At 50.8% G+C, this 22,213-nt stretch overlaps 11 protein-coding genes across 11 annotated transcripts; 7 read left to right on the top strand and 4 right to left on the bottom strand.

The window, feature by feature from the left end:
* Nucleotides 1–207: 207 nt before the first annotated feature.
* On the bottom strand, nt 208–1,514 carry ASPWEDRAFT_143615 (uncharacterized protein). Its single transcript, XM_040829446.1, has one exon. The coding sequence runs from the start codon at nt 1,449–1,451 to the stop codon at nt 297–299; it is 1,155 nt and encodes a 384-aa protein (XP_040683384.1). The 5' UTR covers nt 1,452–1,514; the 3' UTR covers nt 208–296.
* Nucleotides 1,515–2,461: 947 nt separating this feature from the next.
* On the top strand, nt 2,462–3,645 carry ASPWEDRAFT_73146 (thioesterase family protein). The gene is made up of 2 exons (XM_040839286.1): nt 2,462–2,574; nt 2,625–3,645. Exons 1-2 carry the CDS (start codon nt 2,478–2,480, stop codon nt 3,521–3,523), a joined length of 996 nt encoding a protein of 331 aa, XP_040683385.1. The 5' UTR covers nt 2,462–2,477; the 3' UTR covers nt 3,524–3,645.
* Nucleotides 3,646–4,350: 705 nt separating this feature from the next.
* ASPWEDRAFT_122155 (GNAT family N-acetyltransferase) lies at nt 4,351–5,061 on the top strand (the record flags this gene model as incomplete). Its single annotated transcript, XM_040829134.1, has 1 exon — nt 4,351–5,061. One exon carries the CDS (start codon nt 4,351–4,353, stop codon nt 5,059–5,061), a length of 711 nt encoding a protein of 236 aa, XP_040683386.1.
* A 155-nt stretch (nt 5,062–5,216) lies between these two features.
* Nucleotides 5,217–6,787, top strand: ASPWEDRAFT_295017 (F-box protein). The gene has a single exon (XM_040833292.1). It carries the CDS (start codon nt 5,380–5,382, stop codon nt 6,682–6,684), a length of 1,305 nt encoding a protein of 434 aa, XP_040683387.1. The 5' UTR covers nt 5,217–5,379; the 3' UTR covers nt 6,685–6,787.
* A 102-nt stretch (nt 6,788–6,889) lies between these two features.
* ASPWEDRAFT_55302 (acyl-CoA dehydrogenase family protein) lies at nt 6,890–8,246 on the top strand (the record flags this gene model as incomplete). Its single annotated transcript, XM_040838190.1, has 2 exons — nt 6,890–8,069; nt 8,116–8,246. 2 exons carry the CDS (start codon nt 6,890–6,892, stop codon nt 8,244–8,246), a joined length of 1,311 nt encoding a protein of 436 aa, XP_040683388.1.
* A 91-nt stretch (nt 8,247–8,337) lies between these two features.
* On the bottom strand, nt 8,338–9,138 carry ASPWEDRAFT_188155 (uncharacterized protein). The gene is made up of 3 exons (XM_040832207.1): nt 8,619–9,138; nt 8,471–8,572; nt 8,338–8,420 (listed from the first exon to the last, which is right to left on the bottom strand). The coding sequence occupies exons 1-2, from the start codon at nt 8,935–8,937 to the stop codon at nt 8,478–8,480; spliced, it is 414 nt and encodes a 137-aa protein (XP_040683389.1). The 5' UTR covers nt 8,938–9,138; the 3' UTR covers nt 8,338–8,420; nt 8,471–8,477.
* A 917-nt stretch (nt 9,139–10,055) lies between these two features.
* On the top strand, nt 10,056–13,266 carry ASPWEDRAFT_32952 (putative MFS transporter; the record flags this gene model as incomplete). Its single annotated transcript, XM_040833729.1, has 7 exons — nt 10,056–10,474; nt 10,520–10,714; nt 10,758–11,672; nt 11,839–11,897; nt 11,941–12,007; nt 12,057–12,211; nt 12,257–13,266. 7 exons carry the CDS (start codon nt 10,056–10,058, stop codon nt 13,264–13,266), a joined length of 2,820 nt encoding a protein of 939 aa, XP_040683390.1.
* Nucleotides 13,267–13,417: 151 nt separating this feature from the next.
* Nucleotides 13,418–15,384, bottom strand: ASPWEDRAFT_55305 (GMC family oxidoreductase; the record flags this gene model as incomplete). Its single annotated transcript, XM_040838191.1, has 6 exons — nt 13,418–13,620; nt 13,668–14,271; nt 14,317–14,853; nt 14,899–15,115; nt 15,163–15,282; nt 15,335–15,384. 6 exons carry the CDS (start codon nt 15,382–15,384, stop codon nt 13,418–13,420), a joined length of 1,731 nt encoding a protein of 576 aa, XP_040683391.1.
* An 863-nt stretch (nt 15,385–16,247) lies between these two features.
* On the top strand, nt 16,248–18,283 carry ASPWEDRAFT_46459 (uncharacterized protein). Its single transcript, XM_040836764.1, has 7 exons — nt 16,248–16,699; nt 16,747–16,774; nt 16,819–16,990; nt 17,039–17,230; nt 17,275–17,340; nt 17,386–17,515; nt 17,563–18,283. The coding sequence occupies exons 1-7, from the start codon at nt 16,541–16,543 to the stop codon at nt 17,887–17,889; spliced, it is 1,074 nt and encodes a 357-aa protein (XP_040683392.1). The 5' UTR covers nt 16,248–16,540; the 3' UTR covers nt 17,890–18,283.
* A 217-nt stretch (nt 18,284–18,500) lies between these two features.
* Nucleotides 18,501–20,667, top strand: ASPWEDRAFT_165370 (putative amino acid permease (Can1)). Its single transcript, XM_040829905.1, has 2 exons — nt 18,501–18,709; nt 18,757–20,667. The coding sequence occupies exons 1-2, from the start codon at nt 18,535–18,537 to the stop codon at nt 20,226–20,228; spliced, it is 1,647 nt and encodes a 548-aa protein (XP_040683393.1). The 5' UTR covers nt 18,501–18,534; the 3' UTR covers nt 20,229–20,667.
* ASPWEDRAFT_121815 (uncharacterized protein) lies at nt 20,405–21,893 on the bottom strand (the record flags this gene model as incomplete). The annotated part of the gene is made up of 4 exons (XM_040829111.1): nt 20,405–21,205; nt 21,256–21,516; nt 21,561–21,658; nt 21,704–21,893. 4 exons carry the CDS (start codon nt 21,891–21,893, stop codon nt 20,405–20,407), a joined length of 1,350 nt encoding a protein of 449 aa, XP_040683394.1.
* Between the last annotated feature and the right edge of the window lie 320 nt (nt 21,894–22,213).

Genomic DNA, 22,213 nt, shown 5'->3' on the forward strand with positions numbered 1-22,213 from the left:
TGGCAGAAACAGCCAGAGTGGTTGGATATACAGCAATTACAGATGAGATTGTCGAGTCCCAGTTAGAAATTCGAACCGAGTATGTTGGGCGATGCTATTACTAGTCGCCAGATAGAAGCAGGCGCTATCATTGGGATGTGATCAAGATAGCTGAGAAGAGTTGGGTCTCGACTCCCAGGTTATCAGCGTTATTTTATCTCACTTGTGCTTTGAATCAGAGCTTTGCCTCTAATTGAACAATGATGTGTATACATCTCTCTTCACCATCGATAGAATTCCACTCTAAAGACAGACAATCACACTTTTCCCTCCCACGTAAAGCCCGTCTTTGCTATTCTAGCTGCTACTACCGAAATAGCACCGATTAAGATCGACGTTGCCGAAAACAGCTGCCCATAAAGATATTCTCCCTGGTCGATCTGAATCAGAGACCCCAGGATCGATGGACCTGTCAATGATGCGACCCCCACAATACTCAATATCATTCCCAGCCGTGTTCCTGTCTTCTCAATACTCGGTGTCATAGTCGTTGCTGTTGCCGGGAAGAGCGACTGCAGCGCTGCCGAGAGGACTCCGTACACAACAGCAAACGCATATAGCCCAACTTCCGTTGTGACTGCTGCCCAGCAGTAAACGAGAAGACTCGCTGAAAAGCTAAGTGGGATGATGATGTTGAGCATTCCAGTAACTCGGTCCCCAATGATACTCGGGATGATACGGCCAATGATCCCGACTCCGTTGAGAACCATGATGAAGTTCAAACTGTTGGAGACGCCGATGATATCACGGGTAAATGTTCCCAGGTAGAAGAAGGCAAAGTACAAGCCCCAGAAGTTGAAGAACATGCTCATTGTGAAGAAGATAAATGGTAGCTCTTTGAAGGCACTCCAGTCGACAATGGAACCGGCCTTGCGAGGAGGAAGACGTGGCTTGAACAGGAAGATGCATGGGATCTGCGTTGCGAGCATGATGAAACCCACGACGCGTAGTGTCCATGAATATCCGATTGCGTTTACATATAGCAGCCGGTCAACGACGACGGGGTAGACCAGTCCTCCCACCGCTGCCCCGGAAGCCGCCAGCCCAACTGCAAAGGCACGTTTGCGGAGGAAGTATGAAGACATGATCGATAGACCAGAGCAAAAGGTGCATCCATTTCCCAGACCCATGCAGACTGCCTGTGCGAGAAAGATCTGCCAGTATGTTCTGCAGAGAGACGTCATAAAGACCCCGACCAGCTGGAGAAGGACGCCTAGGACGAACATCAGCCGGAAGTATCCTGCATCTGTGGCACGGCCGGCGATGACACCCACGAAGAAGAGCAGAGAGACCTGGACGCCTCCAATCCAGGAGATATCCGAGGCGGATTGCGGGAGGGTTTCTGAGTAAAACTGCTGGAAGACACCGAAGCTGTTGGATATGCCCCAGGAGTTGAAGAAGACAAAGTGCATGCAGAGCACTTGGATCCACGCTTGGAGATGGCCGTCGGGAGGAGAAGGCAGGGACTCGGAGGACGATTTCGACGATGACATTATGAGATACTAGAAGACTGTTGTGTCAGTACAAATCAATAACCCAGGCCATATAGAGTCACTCAACTTGTTGTTTTGTGCCATCCATCCCATCGTGGATGCCAATTTGTAATCCTCAAAAAGCCTAATTTGTCATCAAGGTAGATTGTCTTCGTGACATCTGATTGGCCAACAGTGAGCCGTAACCTCGGCTAAGCGGATGATGTGGTTGCAGCGGATTACAAATTAGGGACCATCAGCCATCAGTATACATCGACAAGTAATTCTGGGCCATTCTTAGCCAGGTGCCGAACATTACTGCATCTGGAAATACATGAGAATATTATGTTTGTGGAAGACCGGAAAGAAGATTAGAAATGATAATAGTATCACGAAGTTGATGATGAGCAAACTTGGACTAAATCTTCAAGCATATGAAGAGATATCTCTCGTTGGTAGAATAAAGGCTAATCATCTCTATTAAGGTTAATATAAGGGACAGTATCATCGAATACTCTATAGATGGAGTGGCTACGAGTGTTACACAGATCTATCCTTTTCAAGTACAACCCTGACGAAGACGATCTACATCGTATAGCCAACTTACATACGATGCTGTGTAACGCCCCTTCTACCCTGGTGCAGCTAGAGTAACGCAATTCGCTCGCTGCTGATTCCCTATCTCACCCCTTTACTATCCCATCCAGGTATAATAGGTACTATCCACCAGTAGGAATTGAGTGATGCGCACATAATTGTGCTACTTCCCAACCTTAGATGTATCTCATAGCATCTGGTCTAAAGATAGCGTGCAGGAATTCCAATAATAAAAGGCTATCGTGCGTCAAAGCAAACGAGGCGGTCAAGTGGCAATGCTATCGCGTCTTATATCTCCCTCAGCGTCCGCTTCTCCTTCCTTTTCCAACTTCCAGACTACTTTTGCAGACTCACAATAACCAAGTCATAATGAATTCCACAGTCTTTGAGAATTCCCTCAAAGTCACACCTCTCACATCCAACACATACTCCGTTGACTTGAGTAAAGACTGGTGCATTGGAAACGGTGACTCTATATTTGTATAAAAAAGAGATAGTAAATACTGACTGAAATAGTCCCTCATGGAGGCTACACCACGGCCGTCCTACACCGCACTGCAACGATACACTTTGCCAGAAAGAACCCAAAGAGCATTCCGATATCCTTCCAGCTCTCCTTTCTAAGACACACCAGAGTCGGCCCCGCCATCATCACGATCAAAGACTCGAAAATCGGCCAGCGGACAAGTTCAATCCACGTCTCTCTTTCCCAGACTCGGACAAAGCCCGGAGAAGCCCCTAGAGAGGAAGAAAAGCTCGCCGGATACATCACACTCGGCCTGGAATCTGCCGAACAGGGACCGATTGCAAAGTCGAGTTGGACTCTGCACCCTCCATCGGCTCCAGGATCCCGGGCAGATGGCTCAATCGATCTGGCCGCACTTGCCAACACCGGCCACGATGGCCGGTGGATACGATATCCGCAACGAGTCTATCTAAGCGCACACCAGCACGATGAGATCTACGGTCCGAATGACAGAGTTACCTTGGAGGAAGCGACGATGCGAACAGTAGACCAGTGGGCCCGATTCCGCCCGGGAGGACAGCTTAGTAGATGGACGAACGAGTCGCTGATGTACCTGGTCGACATATCCCCAAAAGGACTGGAGAGACTGGGTGCGATGATGATGTCCGCCACGGGATCTTCGGGATCGTGGGAGTTGGACAAGGGCAGCTTATGGTATCCGACTGTCACATTTAACGTCGATATCAAGAAGCCTCTACCGGCTGAGGGGGTCGAGTGGCTGTATAGTAGGGTCGAGACTAAGACTCTGCGCGGCGGGCGAGCGGATCTGGATGTGGTGGTTTTGGATGAAGCTGGAGATTTGGTGGCCATCGCCTCGATGGTCAGTTTGGTGGTGGATGCCACGCGAAACGTGGGAATCCAGGGTGGTTTCAATCCAGTGAAGCTGTAGACCGAATCAAGATGACTTGTGTTTATTGGATGGTGACTCCGAATAGATGGCCACATTGCATGGCCATGAATATATAAATACACCGCATGTGCATCAATGAGTGATTATTAATGCAATAAACCTATCCACAATGACTTCATTCAAAGTAGAGCACCCAAACCTCTCTATACTCTGTTGAACAAGTGTCCCAATGGCTTCAACACATTTTTTCTGAGCTTGGGCTCCAGGATGACTTTGAAATCATCACTTGTTTGCTAGTGGAAGAACCTACATAGATGGACCGTATTGGTGGTGCGCTTTCTCAGGAACGTAGAGAGTCTATTATATGTTGAATTTACGTCAAAGAGTGAAGCAGAAGTGAAGACTATTGGAAAGGCAATGCTTGTGAACAATGCAATCAAGGCCAATCTCGGTGGAAAGATGCAGATTGTTTGTTCTTTTGACTCGGAAGCTGGACAGCTACAAGCATTGCAGGATTATTCTGAGTTTTATTTTGTAAGCGATAAATAGCAGAGCATCCACGGGTGGGGTATGGCTTTGAATTACTAGATTTCAGTGAAGCCGCTATATGGTGTGAAGCGATCTATATTAAAATATAGATACAAAGATTATGACTCAGAGCCCGCTTATCGTATGTCTCATACCTGAATACTGTCCATGTATAACTGCACTCTTCGGTAAAAATAGCCTATCAGAGTCTCTGAATTCCGGAGTAGACACCGAATCACGTCAGTCCATTCAGCCCGTATCTAAGATATTTAAAGCTGTTGATTCCCTTCGAATTCATCATATCAGACAACATACAACTACCTGCTTAGATATCCAACATGGCAACTCGACCACGGGGCCCTATCGTTTCCTTGGCTCCTGCCCTGCTTCCATCGAAAGTCACCTTGCCAGGTCGCACTATTTCCCTGGAAAAACTCGACCTCAAGCATGCCGACGACCTCTTCAGCTTTGTCGGTGGAAGTGATTCATCCAGAAGGTCTCTTTGGGACTACATGGGCGACGGACCATACACCCAGCTAGACACCTTCAGGAATGCGATCGCTTCGAAATCAGCCTCCACCGACCCATTCTTCTTTGCAGTGATTGACCAGCGCAATGACAGACCCAGCTGTGGAAAAGTGATCGGATACCTAACGCTGATGCGAATTACACCTGACCATCTTACGATTGAAATCGGGAATGTCCTATTCTCATCAGTTCTCCAGCGCACAGCTGCCTCAACAGAGGCGATCTATCTTCTTGCCAAGCATGCATTCGAGGATTTGGGGTATAGACGGCTAGAGTGGAAGTGTGACTCGCTTAATGAGCCATCGCGAAAGGCAGCATTACGGTTTGGGTTTAAATATGAGGGGATCTTTCGACAGCATATGGTTGTCAAGGGGAGGAGTAGGGATACGGCTTGGTTTGCCATGTTGAAGGATGAGTGGAATTCATCGGTGAAAATTGCTTTCGAGAGGTGGCTGGATGAGGGGAATTTTGAAGCTGATGGGAGTCAGAAGAGGACGTTGCATGGTTTGAGGGATGAATAAAAGTGCTAGATCCGAGAGTGTATACATTGAAGAAATTCATCTTAATTGAAGTTTTCTGTAGATTATGTATAGCCCAAGACCCCTTGATAACCTCCAATGACTGATTACAAATTGACATCACTTATTGTACCTTATTCATACACATAAATAGAATATCTTATCAAAAGAAACACGTGAGTGAGATTATTCAGAAGGACCAAACTCTATTGGCCAGTTTTAGGCATCTTTAGGCACCCGCAGGCAGAAACACCACTCATAATCAACATGATATAAATATAATAATATCTATCTATCATACATGCTTATATTATCCACGAAATGCATCTTCCTGATGAAATCCTCTGCCTGATCGCCCACCAACTCGACACCCAACATGACCGCTTCAACCTCACTCGCGCCTGTCGTCGATTCTACCACGCACTGCTCCCCATCCTCTACTCGGATGTCACTTTTCACTTCCATTCTGAAGCAAAATTAGTCGTTTCATTTCTTCAATCTGTTGTTCGAACCTCCGAGCTGGCTCTGGCGGTGCGCTCGTTGGAGCTTTATCCATGGAAAACTCCCCGATCTACCGTGTTTGATCCAGACGACGAGCTCGAGTATGACGAAACACTCGTGGATGGACTGCTCGATCAGGCGGATATTCCATCTAAAGAGCGAGAAGCATGGGATGTATGCATTACGACCGGGGTGACTGATGCATGGCTGGCTTTGCTGCTACCGCAATTGAGGAACCTCGAGAAAATCTCCATCTGCTGGCCATATGGAGCGACGTATGTGCCCAGAGTGCTGGCCAAAGCAGCCCAGAACCCAACATCCACATTCCCCCATCTCAAAGAAGCATACGCGAGATGGTACGATACCGAAAATGGCCTTGATTCCAGCCAGCTGAATCCATTCTTTGCCTTTCCTTCGATGCGCAAACTGTGCGGCTTCTCCATTTGCGAAGATGACGGTAGCGATGCAGATGAAGCGCTGATTCCGTATTCTGGAGTCCCGTATTCTGGAATCACCGAGATTGACCTCGGTAGCAGTAATGACACCAACGGAATGGTGGATTGGCTCCGACGATGCAAGGGGTTGAAGTCGTTTCGCATCATCCACGGCGGGGCGCTGGTCTCCTTCGAGGATTTCGCACCGAATAATACCTTGCGGTCGCTGGAGTTGCACAAAGCCACCCTTGAGAATATCTGGATGGACGATGACGATGATGAGTCGTCCGACGACTACGACTTTGCGGGGTCGTTTGTTGACTTTACGGCTCTGAAGCATTTATATCTGCGACTCCAGAATCTGCTGAATGTGGACAATGAAGCGTCCACCAGATGCCTTAAAGACCTGCTGCCACCGTCTCTCGAGACATTATTCATCAAGTACTCACGTGCCGAGTCCACGATCAACCAGCTAGAGGATTTGGTCAGCTCACGGCGTTTGCCTAAATTGGCTAGAATAGATCTCGAAGGGTTTTACAGTCGCCAAGTGGATGTGAGGCCGATGATCGATCGGTTACGGGCTGTTTGTGAGGAAGTAGGCGTTTCTTTTGCATTTTGGGATACTCGTGATGAAGAAACGTTCGATTACATGAATTCCCTCTGGCCGTTTCCAGCATTCCCTGAAGTGTGAGATACACTGCATAAATATGTGCGGGTTGTGCACAGTTATGCCCGTGATCAACAGTCTGATTGGACACCTCGGTTCGTGTGATCCTCGGTCCGTGAATGCGGGGATTCATAGGGATGGAGATGATAATGGGATATAATAAGGATACAAATATACATTATAGATTTAACTACACGATAGACAATTCACTAATTAATTCCACAGCAATATGTCACCACCCATCCCCTTCGCCGAACCCCCCTATCTCCGCGGTCTCCCCTCCCCCTATTACACCGCTTCGCACCGCCGCTTCCAAAAAGCCTGCCGCGAATTTGTCGAGGAACATCTCCTCAAAAACGCCTTTGAATGGGAGCGCCAGGGCACCGTCCCCGAACATGTCTTCGAGACGTTCTGCAAGCACAACATGCTGCTCCCCAACATGCCGGCGCCACTGCCCGTCGACTGGCTGAAACGGCTGGGCATCCATGACATTCTCGGCGTCAAGGTCGACGAATGGGACTACATGTACACGGGGATCTACGCGGATGAAATGGCCCGATCGGGTCTGAGTGGACCGGCGGGATCGATGAACGCCGGGTTCGCGTTTGGGATGTCGCCGATTGTGAAATACGGCAGTGCGCAGCTGCAGGAGCGCTTTCTGCCGGATTTCTTGACGGGGAGGAAGAGGCTTTGTCTGGCGATTACGGAGCCGGGGGTGGGGAGTGATGTGGCGAATATCACCACCACCGCGGAGAAGACGCCCGATGGACAGCACTATGTCATCAACGGGAGCAAGAAGTGGATCACGAATGGCATCTGGTCAGACTACGCTACGATGGCTGTTCGCACGGGCGGTCCTGGCCCGACCGGCTTGTCGATGGTGGTGGTGCCGCTGAAAGGCCATCCCGGGGTGAGCATGCGTCGACTGAACGTCTCCGGCCAGAAAGCCGGCGGAACGACGTATATCGAGCTGGACGAGGTCAAAGTGCCCGTGGCGAACCTCATCGGGCGAGAAGGCGACGGCATGCGCATCATCATGACCAACTTCAACCACGAGCGACTGTCCATCGTGATCGGTGCTACGCGACAAGCCCGCGTGGCTCTCTCTACGGCCTTTGCATACTGTCTCAAACGCGAAGCATTCGGCAAGACCCTCATGGACCAGCCCGTTGTGCGACACCGACTCGCCAAAGCCGGGGCCGAGCTGGAAACGATGCACGCGTGGACGGAACAGCTCCTGTACCAGATCTGCCATCTCCCAAAGGACGAAGCAGATCGGCAATTGGGCGGGATTACGGCGTTGGCGAAAGCCAAGGCAGGAATGGTGCTGAACGAGTGTGCGCAGGTTGCGGTGCTCTTGTTTGGAGGCAGTGGCTTCACGGCTTCAGGACAGGGTGAATTGGTCGAGGGTATGTTTATCCAGGTATATGGTGGTTCAGAACTAACGCGTTGTAGCAATCTATCGCGATGTTCCGGGGATTCGCATTCCAGGAGGCTCGGAGGATGTGTTGCTTGATCTGGCGGTGCGACAATTGGTGAAGCTATACAAGGCAGAGGAGAAGAAACTGGGGCAGTCGAAGATCTGATGAGATATTAAGGGTTAAATAGTGATGTGTATCAAGTAAATAAGATTCATTGCGAAATATCGAGAATGGTATAGACATAAGTAAGATCAACAACCACAACATAAACACTCGGCACATTCAATGCAGCATTCGCAAGTTTCCTCGCACAGGAAGCAGCAGCACATGGCCACCAGACTGATCCATCAGTTATGATGTTTTTATCATTATGTGAAAGGGAGACATACCATCCAGTCAAGCATCCACGGTCCTTCTTTGGCTCTTCCTGGGGAGGAGCGTATTGCATCTGAGGAGGGGGAGGGCCATATTGGCCGCCAGGGGGAGGATAGCTAGTCTGTTAGTATTCGGAAGCAAGATGGTATAGGGGAGACGTACTATCCACCTTCGGGTGGAGGAGGATAAGACATGATGTAGGGATGGGGAAAAAGAGAACCACGGAAAAGCAGAGGGTGGAGAGCAGTTTTAAGTCGTCCGGCCAGGCAGAGAAATAAAACAGAAACACAATAACTAATAAATAACTGTACGACTGATTCAGCATTGCAGCGCTTGGGTTAATCCGCCGGTGCTCTTGGCCCGGTAATAAAACTCCACCTCCAGGGGTGCTCGTTGTACCGCCAGGTCTGACAAGGGATAAGCCAGCATAATTGTCGCCAGCGTCAGTAAGGATTCCATCGACGATCGGATCGCCTTTCATCCCATTCAGCTGTGTTTCTTGGCCAGTATTTCTCTGCTGCCCAGACCCTGGCGTCACCTGGACAGGAACATGCCAAGATCAGTCAAATGCCAGCGCATATCGTGGCTGATGTCGGACTGAAACCTCCATGTTCCACCCAAGCAGTGACAGGCTGTTTCATAACCGTCAAATATACAGAATCGACGAGATGAACATCTGCATGTCTGGAATAATAATAAACATCGCAAAGAACAGCCAAGAGCGCCAAGAGCGCCAAGGTGCAGGGCTGGAAATGGCCCTCTAAGGCTGAGGCAGTCGTCCAATCACGGCCCGTCTGGTCCTGCTGGTTCCACCTGGTTGGCTGAGAATGGTGCTGCCTGATGCAGTTTCATTCGGATGTGCTGGTGGCCATAAGGGGTGCATCAATAATGCAGGTATTGTTTTTATGCTCATGCTGAGTCATTATCCATTAATCTATATATATCTTTGCGGTGTATTGATTATTATCTAATATTCTATGCATCTCAGAATGAGGCATTCATTGACTGTGGCTATTGACTGTCGGTAACCATCTTGGATGCGTAGCAAGGGATGCCACATGATATCAATGGTATCCAGCAGTACCAGAGGTAGCAAAGGAATAACTACTCAATCGTAAATGTATAATAAAGAACTACTGGCCGACAGTTAAATTAAGCTTATTGAAGATTCTAGTCAAGATGATGTTTACATAGGTAAGCAGTATCTTCTCGAATAGTCCTCTCTCACATGATATATAACCCTCCAATCGGCTATAATCACTCACTCGCACAGTCTCTGCGTCATCGTCTTCCTCCAACCAGTCAAACGATAAGCTCAAACACCTGATCCAGCGTGGGGGACTCCCCCGGATATCCAAAATGCGGAGGCGTGGGGGTGACGTGTGGGGGATCATCTTGCGGGGAGATACCCATCTACTATGTACCTCTACTACTATCTCATACTACAACCTGAACATCTGTCGTACCGCACAGATGCTATAGTAGAAAGCTTTATTCTAATCAAGTCGTCGATACGGCGTGGGGGTGCCATTCCCATATATATACTGTTCTCTGCGTCCCACTCTGCAGCATTCCTTAACCCATTCTCTACTAGTCACAATGACCAAACCAAATAGCTCCCACTATGAAGGCGATCTCATCAAACCCCCCAACGTAGACCCGATGAGTCTCGTCCGCGTCCCTCTAACCGAAGACGACAGCAAACGCATCCGCCGCAAGACCGACCGGGTCATCCTGCTCGTCCTCATCTGGGTGTACTTCCTGCAGATCCTCGATAAGACGGTGCTCGGGTATGGCGCGACGTTTGGCATGAAGAAGGACACGAACCTCACGGGTAATCAGTACTCGCTGGTGGGGTCTGCGGCGCCCATTGCCCAGCTGGCCTGGCAGCCGTTCTCGTCGTTTCTGATCATCAAGGTGCCGCATCGGATTCTGATGCCGGTGTTGTGTCTTGGATGGGGCATTGCGCAGGCTGCAATGGCGGCGTGTCATAATTTTGGGGGGTTGATGGCGGCGAGGTATGTTCTTGATCATTTGGTGGCTTTACTATACTAACGATGTAGGTTCTTTCTCGGATTGTTCGAAGCTGGATGTCTGCCTCTGTTTAGTATCATCACTAGTCAGTGGTATCGTCGTGCTGAGCAGCCACTGCGGATCGCAGCGTGGTATAGCACAAATGGCGCTGCGACTGTCATTGCAGCAGCGCTGTCTTATGGCTTGGGACATATTAAATCCCACTTACTTCTTCCATGGCAGATGTAAGTCTTCTGCATATCTGACGAATACATCTAACGTTGATAGTATCTTCCTCTTCGTCGGCCTGATAACAGTCATCACCGCACCGTTTATCTACTGGAAACTCGACAACGACATCCCCTCCGCTCGATTCCTGACAGAAGAAGAAAAGCCCCAAGCAATGGAGCGTCTTCGCGCCAACCAGACCGGAACAGGCAATCGCGAGTTCCGCATGAACCACGTCGTAGAAGCCGGACTAGAACCAAAGACGTATCTGTGGATTGGCATGGCGATGCTGCTCAACATTGGCGCTAGTGTGACGAATGTCTTTGGGCCTCTCATTCTCAGCGGTCTCGGATTCGACACATACACCACCACGCTGCTGAACATGCCCTTTGGCGCATTGCAGTTCATCGTGATTCTCATCGCGAGTTATCTCGCGCAGAAAGCGCGTATCAAGGCCGCTGTTCTTGCTGCGTTCATGCTTCCTGTCGTGGCCGGTCTGGCTGTTCTCTATGTAATGCCTCGCAACGACTCCGTCCACGGTCCTCTTCTCACAGGATACTATCTCCTCGCCTTTCTCTTCGGCGGCAATCCGCTCATCGTCACTTGGATTGTCGGCAACACAGCAGGCACCACGAAGAAATCCATCGTGATGAGTCTTTTTAATGCTGCCACCTCAGCGGGCAACATCGTCGGGCCGCTGCTTTTCACCGAGAAAGATGCCCCTGCGTATCATCCTGGGTTACGGGCGTGTTTGGGGATATTTGTCGCCCTGGTGGCGATTGTTCTAATCCAGTGGGCGAATATGATTGTGCTGAATAAAATGCAGGAGAAAAGGCGCGTGCAGAATGGGAAACCAGCCAAGATGGTGGATCGGTCGATGGCGGATCAATATGAGGAGATGGAGGATGAAGAGGGGAGAGAGCAGCAGGTGGGCGATCAGGCGTTTATGGATTTGACGGATCGGGAGAATGATGAGTTTGTGTATATTTATTAATTCGTATCAGTTATTCAATTTATTCCAGTTCCATGCATGTTCATGACTAGTGCTTATGAGTTCGTGCGGGGTTGATTCGTCTCCGGCCAGCTGGACTGACCGAATCATCATCAAAATGCACGGAATATTGGATTACATTCTATTAAGCTCAGGGGATTCTGAGACAAAGACAGACAATGGACCGATTGTCTTGCTGGATGAAGCTGGTCAGTTTTCCTGTCTGTCTGGTTAAGTATACTGACTGTGTAGAAACACCCGACTTTGACGATGCGCTGCAGCAACTTGCGCATGACAAAACCCCTCAAACCCAGCTGGTGTAGGTTATTTCTGATGCAATTTAATAAAAGATAAATGCTAATTGTTAGTCTGCTGAACCCCGAAACCGGTGTATTTGTCGACCATCTGCGCGACACATACCGGCTGTTTGAGCAGCACTGGGCCATCAACCTGCAACATGCGTCGTTGTTATCGTCGCAATTGACCTCCAGCTATCATAGCACTGTCAACTCCAATTGCCTCGGTATGCTGATCTATATCTATATTATATATTTATACTGATCGGTAGACATCCGCTACAACATCCGCGAGTCTCTCTCCTACGTCGCCAACAACACCACTCCCCTCGACAGCAGTCCCAGCGTCAACTCCAATGGCCCCGACGATATGTTCATCCAGCATGAATCCGAGCCGCTGTATTTCCGCTATAACCTCACCACCGGCCAGACGCTCTACATCCTGCTCAACCCGCGCAGTGAACTCCGCCGTCAGCTGAAAAGCCTCACTGCCCGTCTCCCCCCATCCACCCTGCATCCATTCGCCCTCCACACAGCCATCCTCTTCCACACCCTCTCCAGCTGCCGCACCCAGATCGACAATATCGTCAAATGGCTCCTCTGGATCGAAACCCAACTCCACCAGGGCTCGCTGTTTGAAATCGCCGATGCCGACCGCTTCTCGCGATACATTCAGCTGCTGCATAAAATGTCGCGCAGCCTCATCACCCTCGAACATAGTACGCAGCGCGACGAGTCGAATATCAACCATCTTCTCCGCGACCATGAGCGCATATGGGATTTATCCCAGAAACACACTGACAGTGTCACACTCGACGCATCCATGCACGATCGCATAGGCGATGATCTGCGGTGTCTCCGCGGATTCTGCGAAGACCGACAGCGCCATATTCTCAACCTGCGACAGCGCACGCACAGCTTCATCACGCTGCTATATAACCTCATCACGGGGCACGATAGTACCGTCAACTTACGCATCGCAGCGCAAAGCGCCAACATCGCCCGTGAGAGTCGGCGGGACAGCGTGTCGATGAAGATCATCGCTGCGGTGACGCTGCTCTACCTGCCTGCGACATTTGTGAGTAGTTTGTTCGGGACGAATCTGGTTGATTTTAATACGGAGGGCACGGAGCAAGAGTTTATCGTGTCGAGGCTGTGGTGGATATATGTTGTGTTTGCGGTGGTGTTGACTATTGCCACGATGGGGGGATTGGTGCTGTGGTGGAGAGTGAGGGGGTATAAAAGGAGGCAGAAGGAGAGTGATGCGGGATTAATGGGTTGATCTGTCGTATAGATGATACGATGCTGATCTGATTCATCAGATTGATCTTCGCGCTATTGGATGGCGTTACCCCTTATCCACGGAGTATTAAGAGTATTCTCATTATCGGTATTACTGTATGTATGTAGATATCGCTCATACTAGTATAAGACTACCAAGTCTCCTTGATAATGTCTGCGCATCGCTCTCCAATACCATACGCGGGCATCTGCGTGTGTCCTCCATGCAATGTTGGCATCACACTGCAATCAGCAACCCGCAGGCCAGCCACGCCCTTGACGCGCAGTTTGTTATCCAGAACAGCCATCGGGTTGTCGTCCTTGCCCATCGCACACGTTCCTGAAGCGTGGTAGCCTATCTAGTTAGCATCATCCAAAACAGTCTATCGAATCAACACTTACAAGTCGTCGCATGCTCCTTGACATACGGGATCCACTCCTCGCGAGTCGTATACTTGTGGTGCGTGAGATCCGACGGCCACGACCCCTTGACAATGTCCTTGGTGCCGGCACCATTCATGACAATCTCATTTCCAAAGCGACACGCTTCACTCAGCACCAGCATGTCCATCGGATCCGCCAGGTAGTTGCAATCCACCACGGGCGTCTCCATGGCATCCTTGGTATTGATGGTGACCGTGCCGCGCGACTTGGGGGCAAACAGCTCGGCAATCATGGAAAAGGCGTGCTTGTGGTCGATCGGGAACTGGTCGTACTGCTTGGGCCCGCCATAGCATTCCGTCGTGAAGAACTCGACATTGGGCTGCTTGGGAGTCAATCCCATGGGGTCGCGGCCTGGTTCGCGGGGGGCGTCGCGCCAGAGAGGCTCGTCTTGGAGGCGCTCGTCCATGCGGGCAAAGGCGAAGCCGCCAAAGGGGAAGGTCGAGAGGAAGCCCGTCTTGTGTTCCTTCCACTGCATGTATGTCTTGCCGAAGTTGTCGTCGTGGTAGACGTGCCAGTCGTCGGTGAGGCCTTCTTTTTCGGTCTCGTAGAACATGAAGACAATCTAGAGGGTTAGGCACGCTGTGTGTGTTCGGGAAGAGATGCATACCAGATGGTCCATGAGGTTCTTTCCCACACCGGGCAGGTCAACCTGACACTCAATGTCGAGTTTCTCCAGCTCCTCCTTGGCTCCGATTCCAGATCGAAGCAGGATGGCCGGACTGCAGTATGCACCGCTGGAGATGACGATCTCCTTGCGGGCGTAGAAGGTCCGCGATGTACCGTCCGCCAACTTTGTCACCACACCAGAAGCACGAGGGCCGTCCGCGCCAGGCTCCAGCAGGATCCGATCGACGGTGGTATCTGTCTGGATGGTGATGTTGTTGCGGTGGTATTCGTTGGTGATAAAGTCGGCGCTGGTGGTCCGGATGCCCTTGTTGACGGTGCGAGGAGCATGGCCGCATCCATGAGGCACATCGCCAGTGCTGAACATGTCGTGGTTCAGAGGCAGGCCGGACGAGACGAACGAGTCCATCAGCAGCTGGGAGATGGGGGCGAGATCGTGCGGTTCGATGTGCAGGGGACCTGAGTATCCGTGGCTCTTTGCGTCGGCTTTGAACCACGGCTTGGTGTGGAAGGTTTCGGCCTGATGGTCAGCCTTTATCATACATCATGAGGATATAGAGGATACCTTTCGCATGGCGGCGAAAAACTCATCGCCACTCCATCCCTCCAACCCCCAGTCATCGTAGTCCTGCTTGGAGCCACGCAGACAGAGGGTTCCGTTGCAGCCACTGCATCCTCCAAGGAATCGACCCCGACTCAGCTTGACCTGGCGGTTGTCAACCCCGGCCATGGGCTTGGTGACGACGTTCCAGTCGGTTTCCGAGTCGAAGTTTTGCGACCATCTGTTGAGTTAGATGCGATGTTGTCTGGATCAGTGCTGGATACCTACCCTCCGGTCATGTGTGTGTTCTCCAAGTCACGGTTATGCTGGCCAGCCTCGATGACGAGGACTTTGAGGGTGGGATCCTCTGCGAGACGACCAGCGACCACGCATCCTGAAGTTCCTCCTCTTGACGTTGTTAGAGGAAGTTGAAGCAACCGAAGAGGTGAAGGAGACATACCCGCACACAATATAGTCAAAAACGTCGGCAGAATCAACAACAGAGCCCATATTGACGGCACACAACTGGAAGCAAATTGATAATTGAGTTTGGCTGTTCGGATTGACTTCTTGTCGGTGCCATCCCGGCGCCTTTGGCCCCCTTTTATCCATGGGCCATTCTGCAAGCACTGACAGTCCGGGGACAACAGCGAGCGGGGCATCATTCAGGGGACCAAGCCACGGAAATCCTCAATTGTTGAACTCCGTCGACGGCCGAAGGGATGAGACCCTGATATTCAGGTTGCCTGGTGTGGAGTCGAGCCGTTAGTGAGGTGGTAAAACGGCGTCAAGGGCCACAGATGTGCCGAATGCTAACGGCATGAAGCCTAAGGGCGAATGCTATTGTCTCCATCGCGAACCGGGATGCGAATCCTGCAACCTAAATAATCTAAATTAGACGCAACGGACTGGCAATGGACTCGCAAAATGGCTCCCCGACGACCGTTGATCCGCAGCGATGGTGAGATTGGCTTCTGTCAGCAACCTGTGGTCCAACCTGGAGTCTCTCCACTTTCCGCTGCTCCGGTGGATCTGGCACGGTTCAGGCGTTGAGTGGCTGCGAGCCGGGGGCCATGGCTCTGTTTTTATTTTATCCTTGATTTGATATTTTGTTATTGTGTGTTTTTCATATGTTGTATGGTCGTGCATGTGTTATTATGTGTAATAATAATATACTCTCTTGCGCGGTAGGAGTAAAGTTAACCTGTATAGCTTCATGGTCCACCTCGTATTCTCCCGCCCCATGACCCTCTCCATCCGGAATCCTTCGAGGATCTCCTCGACCAGTGGTGTTTCACACTGTATACCAAGTGTCGATCCCCTGCCAGCATCCCTGTCGTTCCACAAAAGTCCCTGTGAAAAAAGCAACGTATGACTAGTTTCTCATCTTCTCCATCAGCAGCGGAATCTTTTCCCAGCAAAAAGCACATCGAATTTATCTCCAACCGTGGATCAGCTCAAATATTGGCCCTTTGTGCGCCCCTTTCTGACCTCTCCCTTTGTGTCTGGCCAGCCCTGGTTCCCAACAGACTGCGAGTTATCAAGCCACTACTCCTGCATACTATTTGTTTCTTTCCACTCTCCCGGGATGCCTCAGCCTTTGGCAGGATTCTCACCTTGATCCTTGTATCCAGTCTGTCGTGCATTTCGCCTCCTCCCGAGCGTCATGGCTCAAGCAACGCCTTTTCAGAAGGAGGCGTGGACGGAATATGCCATTGGCGTGATTATCCTGCTGCTGCGCATTTTTGCGCGAGTCAAAGTCGTTGGCTTCCGGAACTGGCAGGGCGATGATTACTTTGCCATTATTGCGCTGCTCTTCTGGACGGTATGTCTGTGATCGGGTGGTGTTGTATACGTATACTGACTTCATAGGCCGAATTGACCATGTTGGAGATGATCGGTAAGACTCTGCACCATCACCACCTCGACCATACTGACCAACAGGCCAATACGGGACCAACATCGGCCTCAGCGACGACCAACGAGCAGCCTTGACGGTGGGCGAGACTTTGGGGCTTCAGATCGGCTCCAAGTGTCTGTTGGCTGGATGGACCTGCTATGTGACGCTCATCTGGTCGCTCAAGGCCTGCATGCTCTTCTTCTACAACCGGGTGACGTGAGTCTATCCATCTATCCTCTGTGATAACCTCATCTAACTGTTCAGTCTCGGTCTCACGCAGCAAAAAGTCGTCAAGTTCTGCGCCGGCCTCTGCGCAGCCACCTATACCGCCGTCATCCTCACCATCTTCCTCCATTGCCGTCCGCTGCATAAGAACTGGCAGGTCTATCCCGATCCTGGAGTCAACTGCAGCGCCGACTATGTCAACTACATTGTCATTGCCGTGACCAACGTCTCGTTCGTCTCTCTCCCATCCTTCCATGGCCTGTCTAACTGTTTAGAACCGACGCGCTTCTCGTTTCCATCCCCATTCCTCTGCTCGCCAAAGTCCGTCTTACGTTGCGCCGGTATGTCTTTCAATCTATAATCATGATCGCATCTAACAGAAGTAGCAAACTGCTCATTGGAGTCCTTCTCTGCGGTGGTGTCTTCGTCATGGTTGCCACTCTCCTCCGATGCATTCTCTCTCTACAGAGCATCGACAGCATCAACACGAGTACCATCTGGGCGATTCGCGAAACAGTACGTCCATCCCTTCCCCATCTAAATATACCCATCTAACATATCAGTTCGTCGCCATCATCTCCGTCAACGCCCCCTGCATCAAACCCCTCTTCTCCAGCTCCATCTGGCTCGGCTCCTCGAAAGACCCCTCCTCCAAGAACCGTGCCGCCAGCTACAGTCTATCTGTCTTTGGCAAGTCGAAACCCAGCCAGCTCGCCTCGACAAATACATACCACGGGGAACGCGGCAGTGGCGAGTTCATCCTGCAGGAACCCTCGCATGGCCATGCCTTTATGGGCGGCGAAGGCGCCAGCATGTCGGATGAAGAGGCGGCGCGGAAGGGGGGGATCCAAGTGACGACTCAATATGAGGTGCGACGCGATGTAGACTAGATTAACTACTATATATATTTCTTTTCCATGTACTTATATGATATCCTTGATGTTCTTCTCTTTTTGTCGATTTTTGCTTTTTGGGCCTTATGCGGAGCTATCCCGAATAGGACTAGTGTCGGATGTTGAGCGAGACTAAAAATTGCAGATTTTTTGATCCAAAATGAAAAAATGAAAAAGAAAAATGAAAAAGGAAAGGAAAGAAAAAGTAATGAGAAAAAGAACAGAAATAAAATGTGACTATCAGGCTATCAGCAGTCTGAAGAATAAGGCTGCCAAGGGTAGAGCCGATCGCAATAGATATCTGGATTGATGCTGTCAGATAACTTAATCTCCATCTATATACGAATTACGAACAGTTCATCTTGTGTATAGCTTCAACCCAGTCCAGTCATCAAGCCAAAAGATAATTTAAGAATAAAGAATACAATAAGAACAGAAGACTAGATTATAGACTGCTCGTCTATATCGCTATTTTCTAGAAATCGTTTCATCCTTCCCTTTGAATCAATCCTTTACATAATAGTGGCCACTCGCTGTTTTCGGCTTCTCCACCAGGAAAAATTCCCCTCCATCGCATGTCATGCACTTTCTCTCTCCCACACTCTCCTCTTGACTTCATCGTCTGGATATCTCTTGGCCATCATGGCCTCCCACGACAAGGTTGCCTCTGCGCCTCCAGTCTCCAACGATGAATCCATCGCCAAAAACCCCATCGCCAATGCGGAGATGGACATGGAAAAAGACGGCCAGCAACGCGCCCCGGAACCGGAGCTGAAGCGCAAGCTGAAGAGCAGACATTTGCAGATGATTGCCATCGGTCAGTAACTCTCTCTTATCTTATATATCATAGCTCATTCAGAACAGGAGGAACGATCGGAACGGGTCTCTTCATCGGTAGCGGCACTGCCATCGCGGAGGCTGGGCCTGCGGGCGCCTTGATCGCGTATATCTTCGTCGGCACGATTGTGTATTCCGTCATGACCTCGCTCGGTGAAATCGCTACCTACATCCCCATCTCCGGTGCCTTCACCTCGTATGCTGCGCGACTGGTCGATCCCAGTCTGGGTTTCGCCATGGGTTGGATATATTGGTTTAACTGGGCGTCAACGTTTGCGGTAGAATTGACGGCGACGGGCATGATCATTCAGTATTGGGACGAAAGTCTGTCAATCGCCATCTTCATTGCAGTCTTCTGGGTGTTTATCACGGCGCTGAATTTCCTGCCGGTCAACTTCTACGGTGAATTGGAATTCTGGTTCTCGGCCATCAAGGTGATCACGGTGCTGGGTTTCTTGATCTTCGCCATCTGCATCGACGCCGGTGTGGGCAAGCAGGGATATCTGGGCTTTCACTACTGGGGCACTCCTGGTGCCTTTGCGCCGTATCTCATCAAGTCGAATGAAGCTGTCGCCAAGTTTGTCGGTTTCTGGGCCGTCTTGATTCAGGCCGGTTTCTCGTATCAAGGAACCGAGCTGGTGGGTGTCGCGGCTGGTGAGACGGAGAATCCGCAGAAGACGGTCCCTTCGGCGATTCGCAAGACGTTCATTCGCATTCTCTTCTTCTTCGTCTTGACCATCTTCTTCATCGGTATCCTGGTCCCATACGATAACGATCAGCTGGCAACAGACAACAACAACGCCTCGTCCTCCCCCATGGTCATCGCAGCCAACCTGGCCGGCGTCAAAGTCCTGCCTCATCTGATCAATGCCGTTCTCCTCACCGTCGTCCTGTCCGCCGCCAACTCCAACGTCTACAGCGGCAGTCGAGTCCTCCTCGGCCTCGCGCAGGAAGGCTTTGCCCCCAAGATCTTCGGCCGCGTCACCAGCTACGGCGTCCCCTACATCAGCGTCAGCTTCACCGCCCTCTTCGGCGCCCTCGCCTTCATGAACGTCTCCAACACCGGCGGCACCGTCTTCAACTGGCTCGTCAACATCTCCGGCGTAGCAGGCTTCATCACCTGGTCCTCCATCAACCTGTGCCATATCGCCTTCATGCGCGCGCTGGCCGCCCGCGACATCTCCCGCGATACACTCCCCTACAAGGCCATCTGGCAGCCCTACATGGCCTGGTACGGCTTCTTCTTCAACATCCTCATCATCCTCACCCAGGGCTTCACCGCGTGGATCCCCACCTTTAACGTGTCTGACTTTTTCGTCGCGTACATCTGCCCCATTCTCTTCGTGGTTTTGTACGTCGGACACAAGATCTTCTACCGTACCAAGTTCATCCATCCCCTCGAGGCGGACTTGCATACGGGTCGATTCGCCCTGCAGAACGCATCGTGGGAAACCGCCAAGCCGCCCAAGTCTTGGTATGAGAAGATTTGGCGGTCATAGACAAACACATATAAAAGGGGGAAGTCGGATTAGCGAGCATTTCATAATAGGAGTTGGGAGTCTCATATATTCAGTTATTACGTATATAGATATATAGTATATAGCATTTAAGCATCCAATCTAGAATTATACACCATCACGTTCGTCCTACGCCTTTTCTTTCTTATACTTCACGCCTAACCCGACTCAGAAGTTTTGATATATCTCGCAAAATAGCTCAGCCCACTCACAAACGCCGTCAACCCCGTAAACACCACCAACACGCCATATCCACTCCCATACCCGCCCCAGGCTTGGCCCTCCCAGACCTTGCCGCGGAGTAGCGCCTCGCTAAGCGGTCCGCTGAGGACATTGCCTATTCCGCGCCCTGTCTCGAGGAGGCCAAACACCATGCTTAGGTCCGCGGAGGGTTTGCTCTTTTTGACTTCGTGGGAGATGCCGGACCAGGTGGCTGAGAAGCCGCCGGCGAAGAGGCCGTAGATGATGGCGAAGATGTATAATGGTGCGATGCCGTTGGATAAGCCCCAGATAAGGAAGACGGATACGACGGCCCCGACGTTGGAAATGAGAATGCAGTTCGCGATGTGGTATCGATCGGATAGATAGCCCATACTTGCGCAGCCGAACACGCTTGTCAGGTTGAACAGGACTACTGTCAGTGAGGCGAGGAGGTTACTCGCGCCTAGGGACCGCGCGTGAGAGGGGAGGAAGATGTTAGGCAGGAAGAAACCTAGCGCTTCGATGATATTGCCTAGTTGGTAGACGATGTAGACGGGGTCCCAGAAGAAGGTGAGATTGAGCTGTTTGAGAGTGGAGGATTGAGGGCGGGGGAGACGCGGTCGGTGGAAGAAGAGGAATGGACAGCCCATGAGGAAGAGGGCGACGGAGGAGATGCGCAGGGTGGTTTGCCAGCCGTAGCTGTTGAGGAGGGCTTGGAGGATGATGGGGAAGATGACGCCTGTCATGCCGGATCCGCCCTGAGGCTGTTAGTTGATGTTGTTTATACTGGTTAATGGATGGGACATACCCAGACAACTCCATATGCGAATCCCTTCTTTTTGTCGAACCATTCATGCATGAAGATGATGGACGGGGTGTATGCTAGACAGCCGCCAATACCGTACGCCACCCCCTGGGAAAGGATTAAATGCGTGATATTCGAGGAGAAAGAACCCAACGCCAGCGATACAGATAGTAAGAGCAGACCAGCTGTTGAAACCCAGCGTTGAGTTCGAGGAAAAGCGATCATGAACGCAATGACGATCGGACTGAGGAGGTATGCGAGGCCCTGGATAGTTAGATAGAGTTGTATATAGGAGTTGATGGACGAACCATTGCACACGTGCCTATTACGGCGATATTCTGGGAGTATTTGAAGGGTTCATGATTTCGATAGTAATCCTGGAAGACACCATAAGAAAAAGAGAACCCTGAAGAGTCAGTTCATATTCAGTATATTGTATACGAAAGCATACCCCAGGTAATAGCCTCAAGCATAAAACACGCCGTCAAGAACAACCAGGCATGAAGACCGCCATCGACAGGAGGCAGCGACGGATCGTGATACTGCGTCTCGCTCTCAAAGCATTTATCCGAGTCTGCTGGCGAGCTCAGATTCTCACTGATATGCTCGCAGTCCTTCTTTTCTATCGTGTCTCCTCCCATCGTGGCTGTCTGAGAGGTCGGAGAAATAGTTGAAGAATGAGAATCACCCCAGGCAAAAAGAACTTTATAAGCCCACCGGAAAAGCCATGCTCGCTGCGTTATTAGTCTGTGCATGCGCAGTGACCATGAAACGCATCAGATCCTCCTTGTTGAACCATCTCATCCAGCTTCAACGGGGCAGAAGGCGTGACTAGGCGTGGGGTAGCTCCATTCTCTGGTATGCAGCATATGTCGAGGGCACAGCACAGGCAGGGATGGCGATGATCGTTTGCTGGAATGTGCCCTTGCTTTGGCGCGATTGGAGGAGCCTATGGAAGTAT

This window comes from Aspergillus wentii, assembly GCF_001890725.1.
Source record: "Aspergillus wentii DTO 134E9 unplaced genomic scaffold ASPWEscaffold_10, whole genome shotgun sequence".
NCBI classification, from domain to species: Eukaryota; Fungi; Ascomycota; class Eurotiomycetes; order Eurotiales; family Aspergillaceae; genus Aspergillus; species Aspergillus wentii.

Excerpts from the sequence above, each read along its gene's own strand:
- ASPWEDRAFT_143615 (XM_040829446.1), bottom strand. The coding sequence starts at position 1,451 with ATGCACTTTGTCTTCTTCAACTCCTGGGGCATATCCAACAGCTTCGGT.
- ASPWEDRAFT_73146 (XM_040839286.1), top strand. The coding sequence starts at position 2,478 with ATGAATTCCACAGTCTTTGAGAATTCCCTCAAAGTCACACCTCTCACA. Across the intron at positions 2,575-2,624 it reads AGACTGGTGCATTGGAAACG|TCCCTCATGGAGGCTACACC; the intron begins GTGACTCTATAT and ends TGACTGAAATAG.
- ASPWEDRAFT_295017 (XM_040833292.1), top strand. The coding sequence starts at position 5,380 with ATGCATCTTCCTGATGAAATCCTCTGCCTGATCGCCCACCAACTCGAC.
- ASPWEDRAFT_188155 (XM_040832207.1), bottom strand. The coding sequence starts at position 8,937 with ATGAAAGGCGATCCGATCGTCGATGGAATCCTTACTGACGCTGGCGAC. Across the intron at positions 8,573-8,618 it reads CCTCCACCCGAAGGTGGATA|CTATCCTCCCCCTGGCGGCC; the intron begins GTACGTCTCCCC and ends CTAACAGACTAG.
- ASPWEDRAFT_46459 (XM_040836764.1), top strand. The coding sequence starts at position 16,541 with ATGGCTCAAGCAACGCCTTTTCAGAAGGAGGCGTGGACGGAATATGCC. Across the intron at positions 16,700-16,746 it reads TTGCGCTGCTCTTCTGGACG|GCCGAATTGACCATGTTGGA; the intron begins GTATGTCTGTGA and ends CTGACTTCATAG. Across the intron at positions 16,775-16,818 it reads GACCATGTTGGAGATGATCG|GCCAATACGGGACCAACATC; the intron begins GTAAGACTCTGC and ends ACTGACCAACAG.
- ASPWEDRAFT_165370 (XM_040829905.1), top strand. The coding sequence starts at position 18,535 with ATGGCCTCCCACGACAAGGTTGCCTCTGCGCCTCCAGTCTCCAACGAT. Across the intron at positions 18,710-18,756 it reads TTTGCAGATGATTGCCATCG|GAGGAACGATCGGAACGGGT; the intron begins GTCAGTAACTCT and ends CATTCAGAACAG.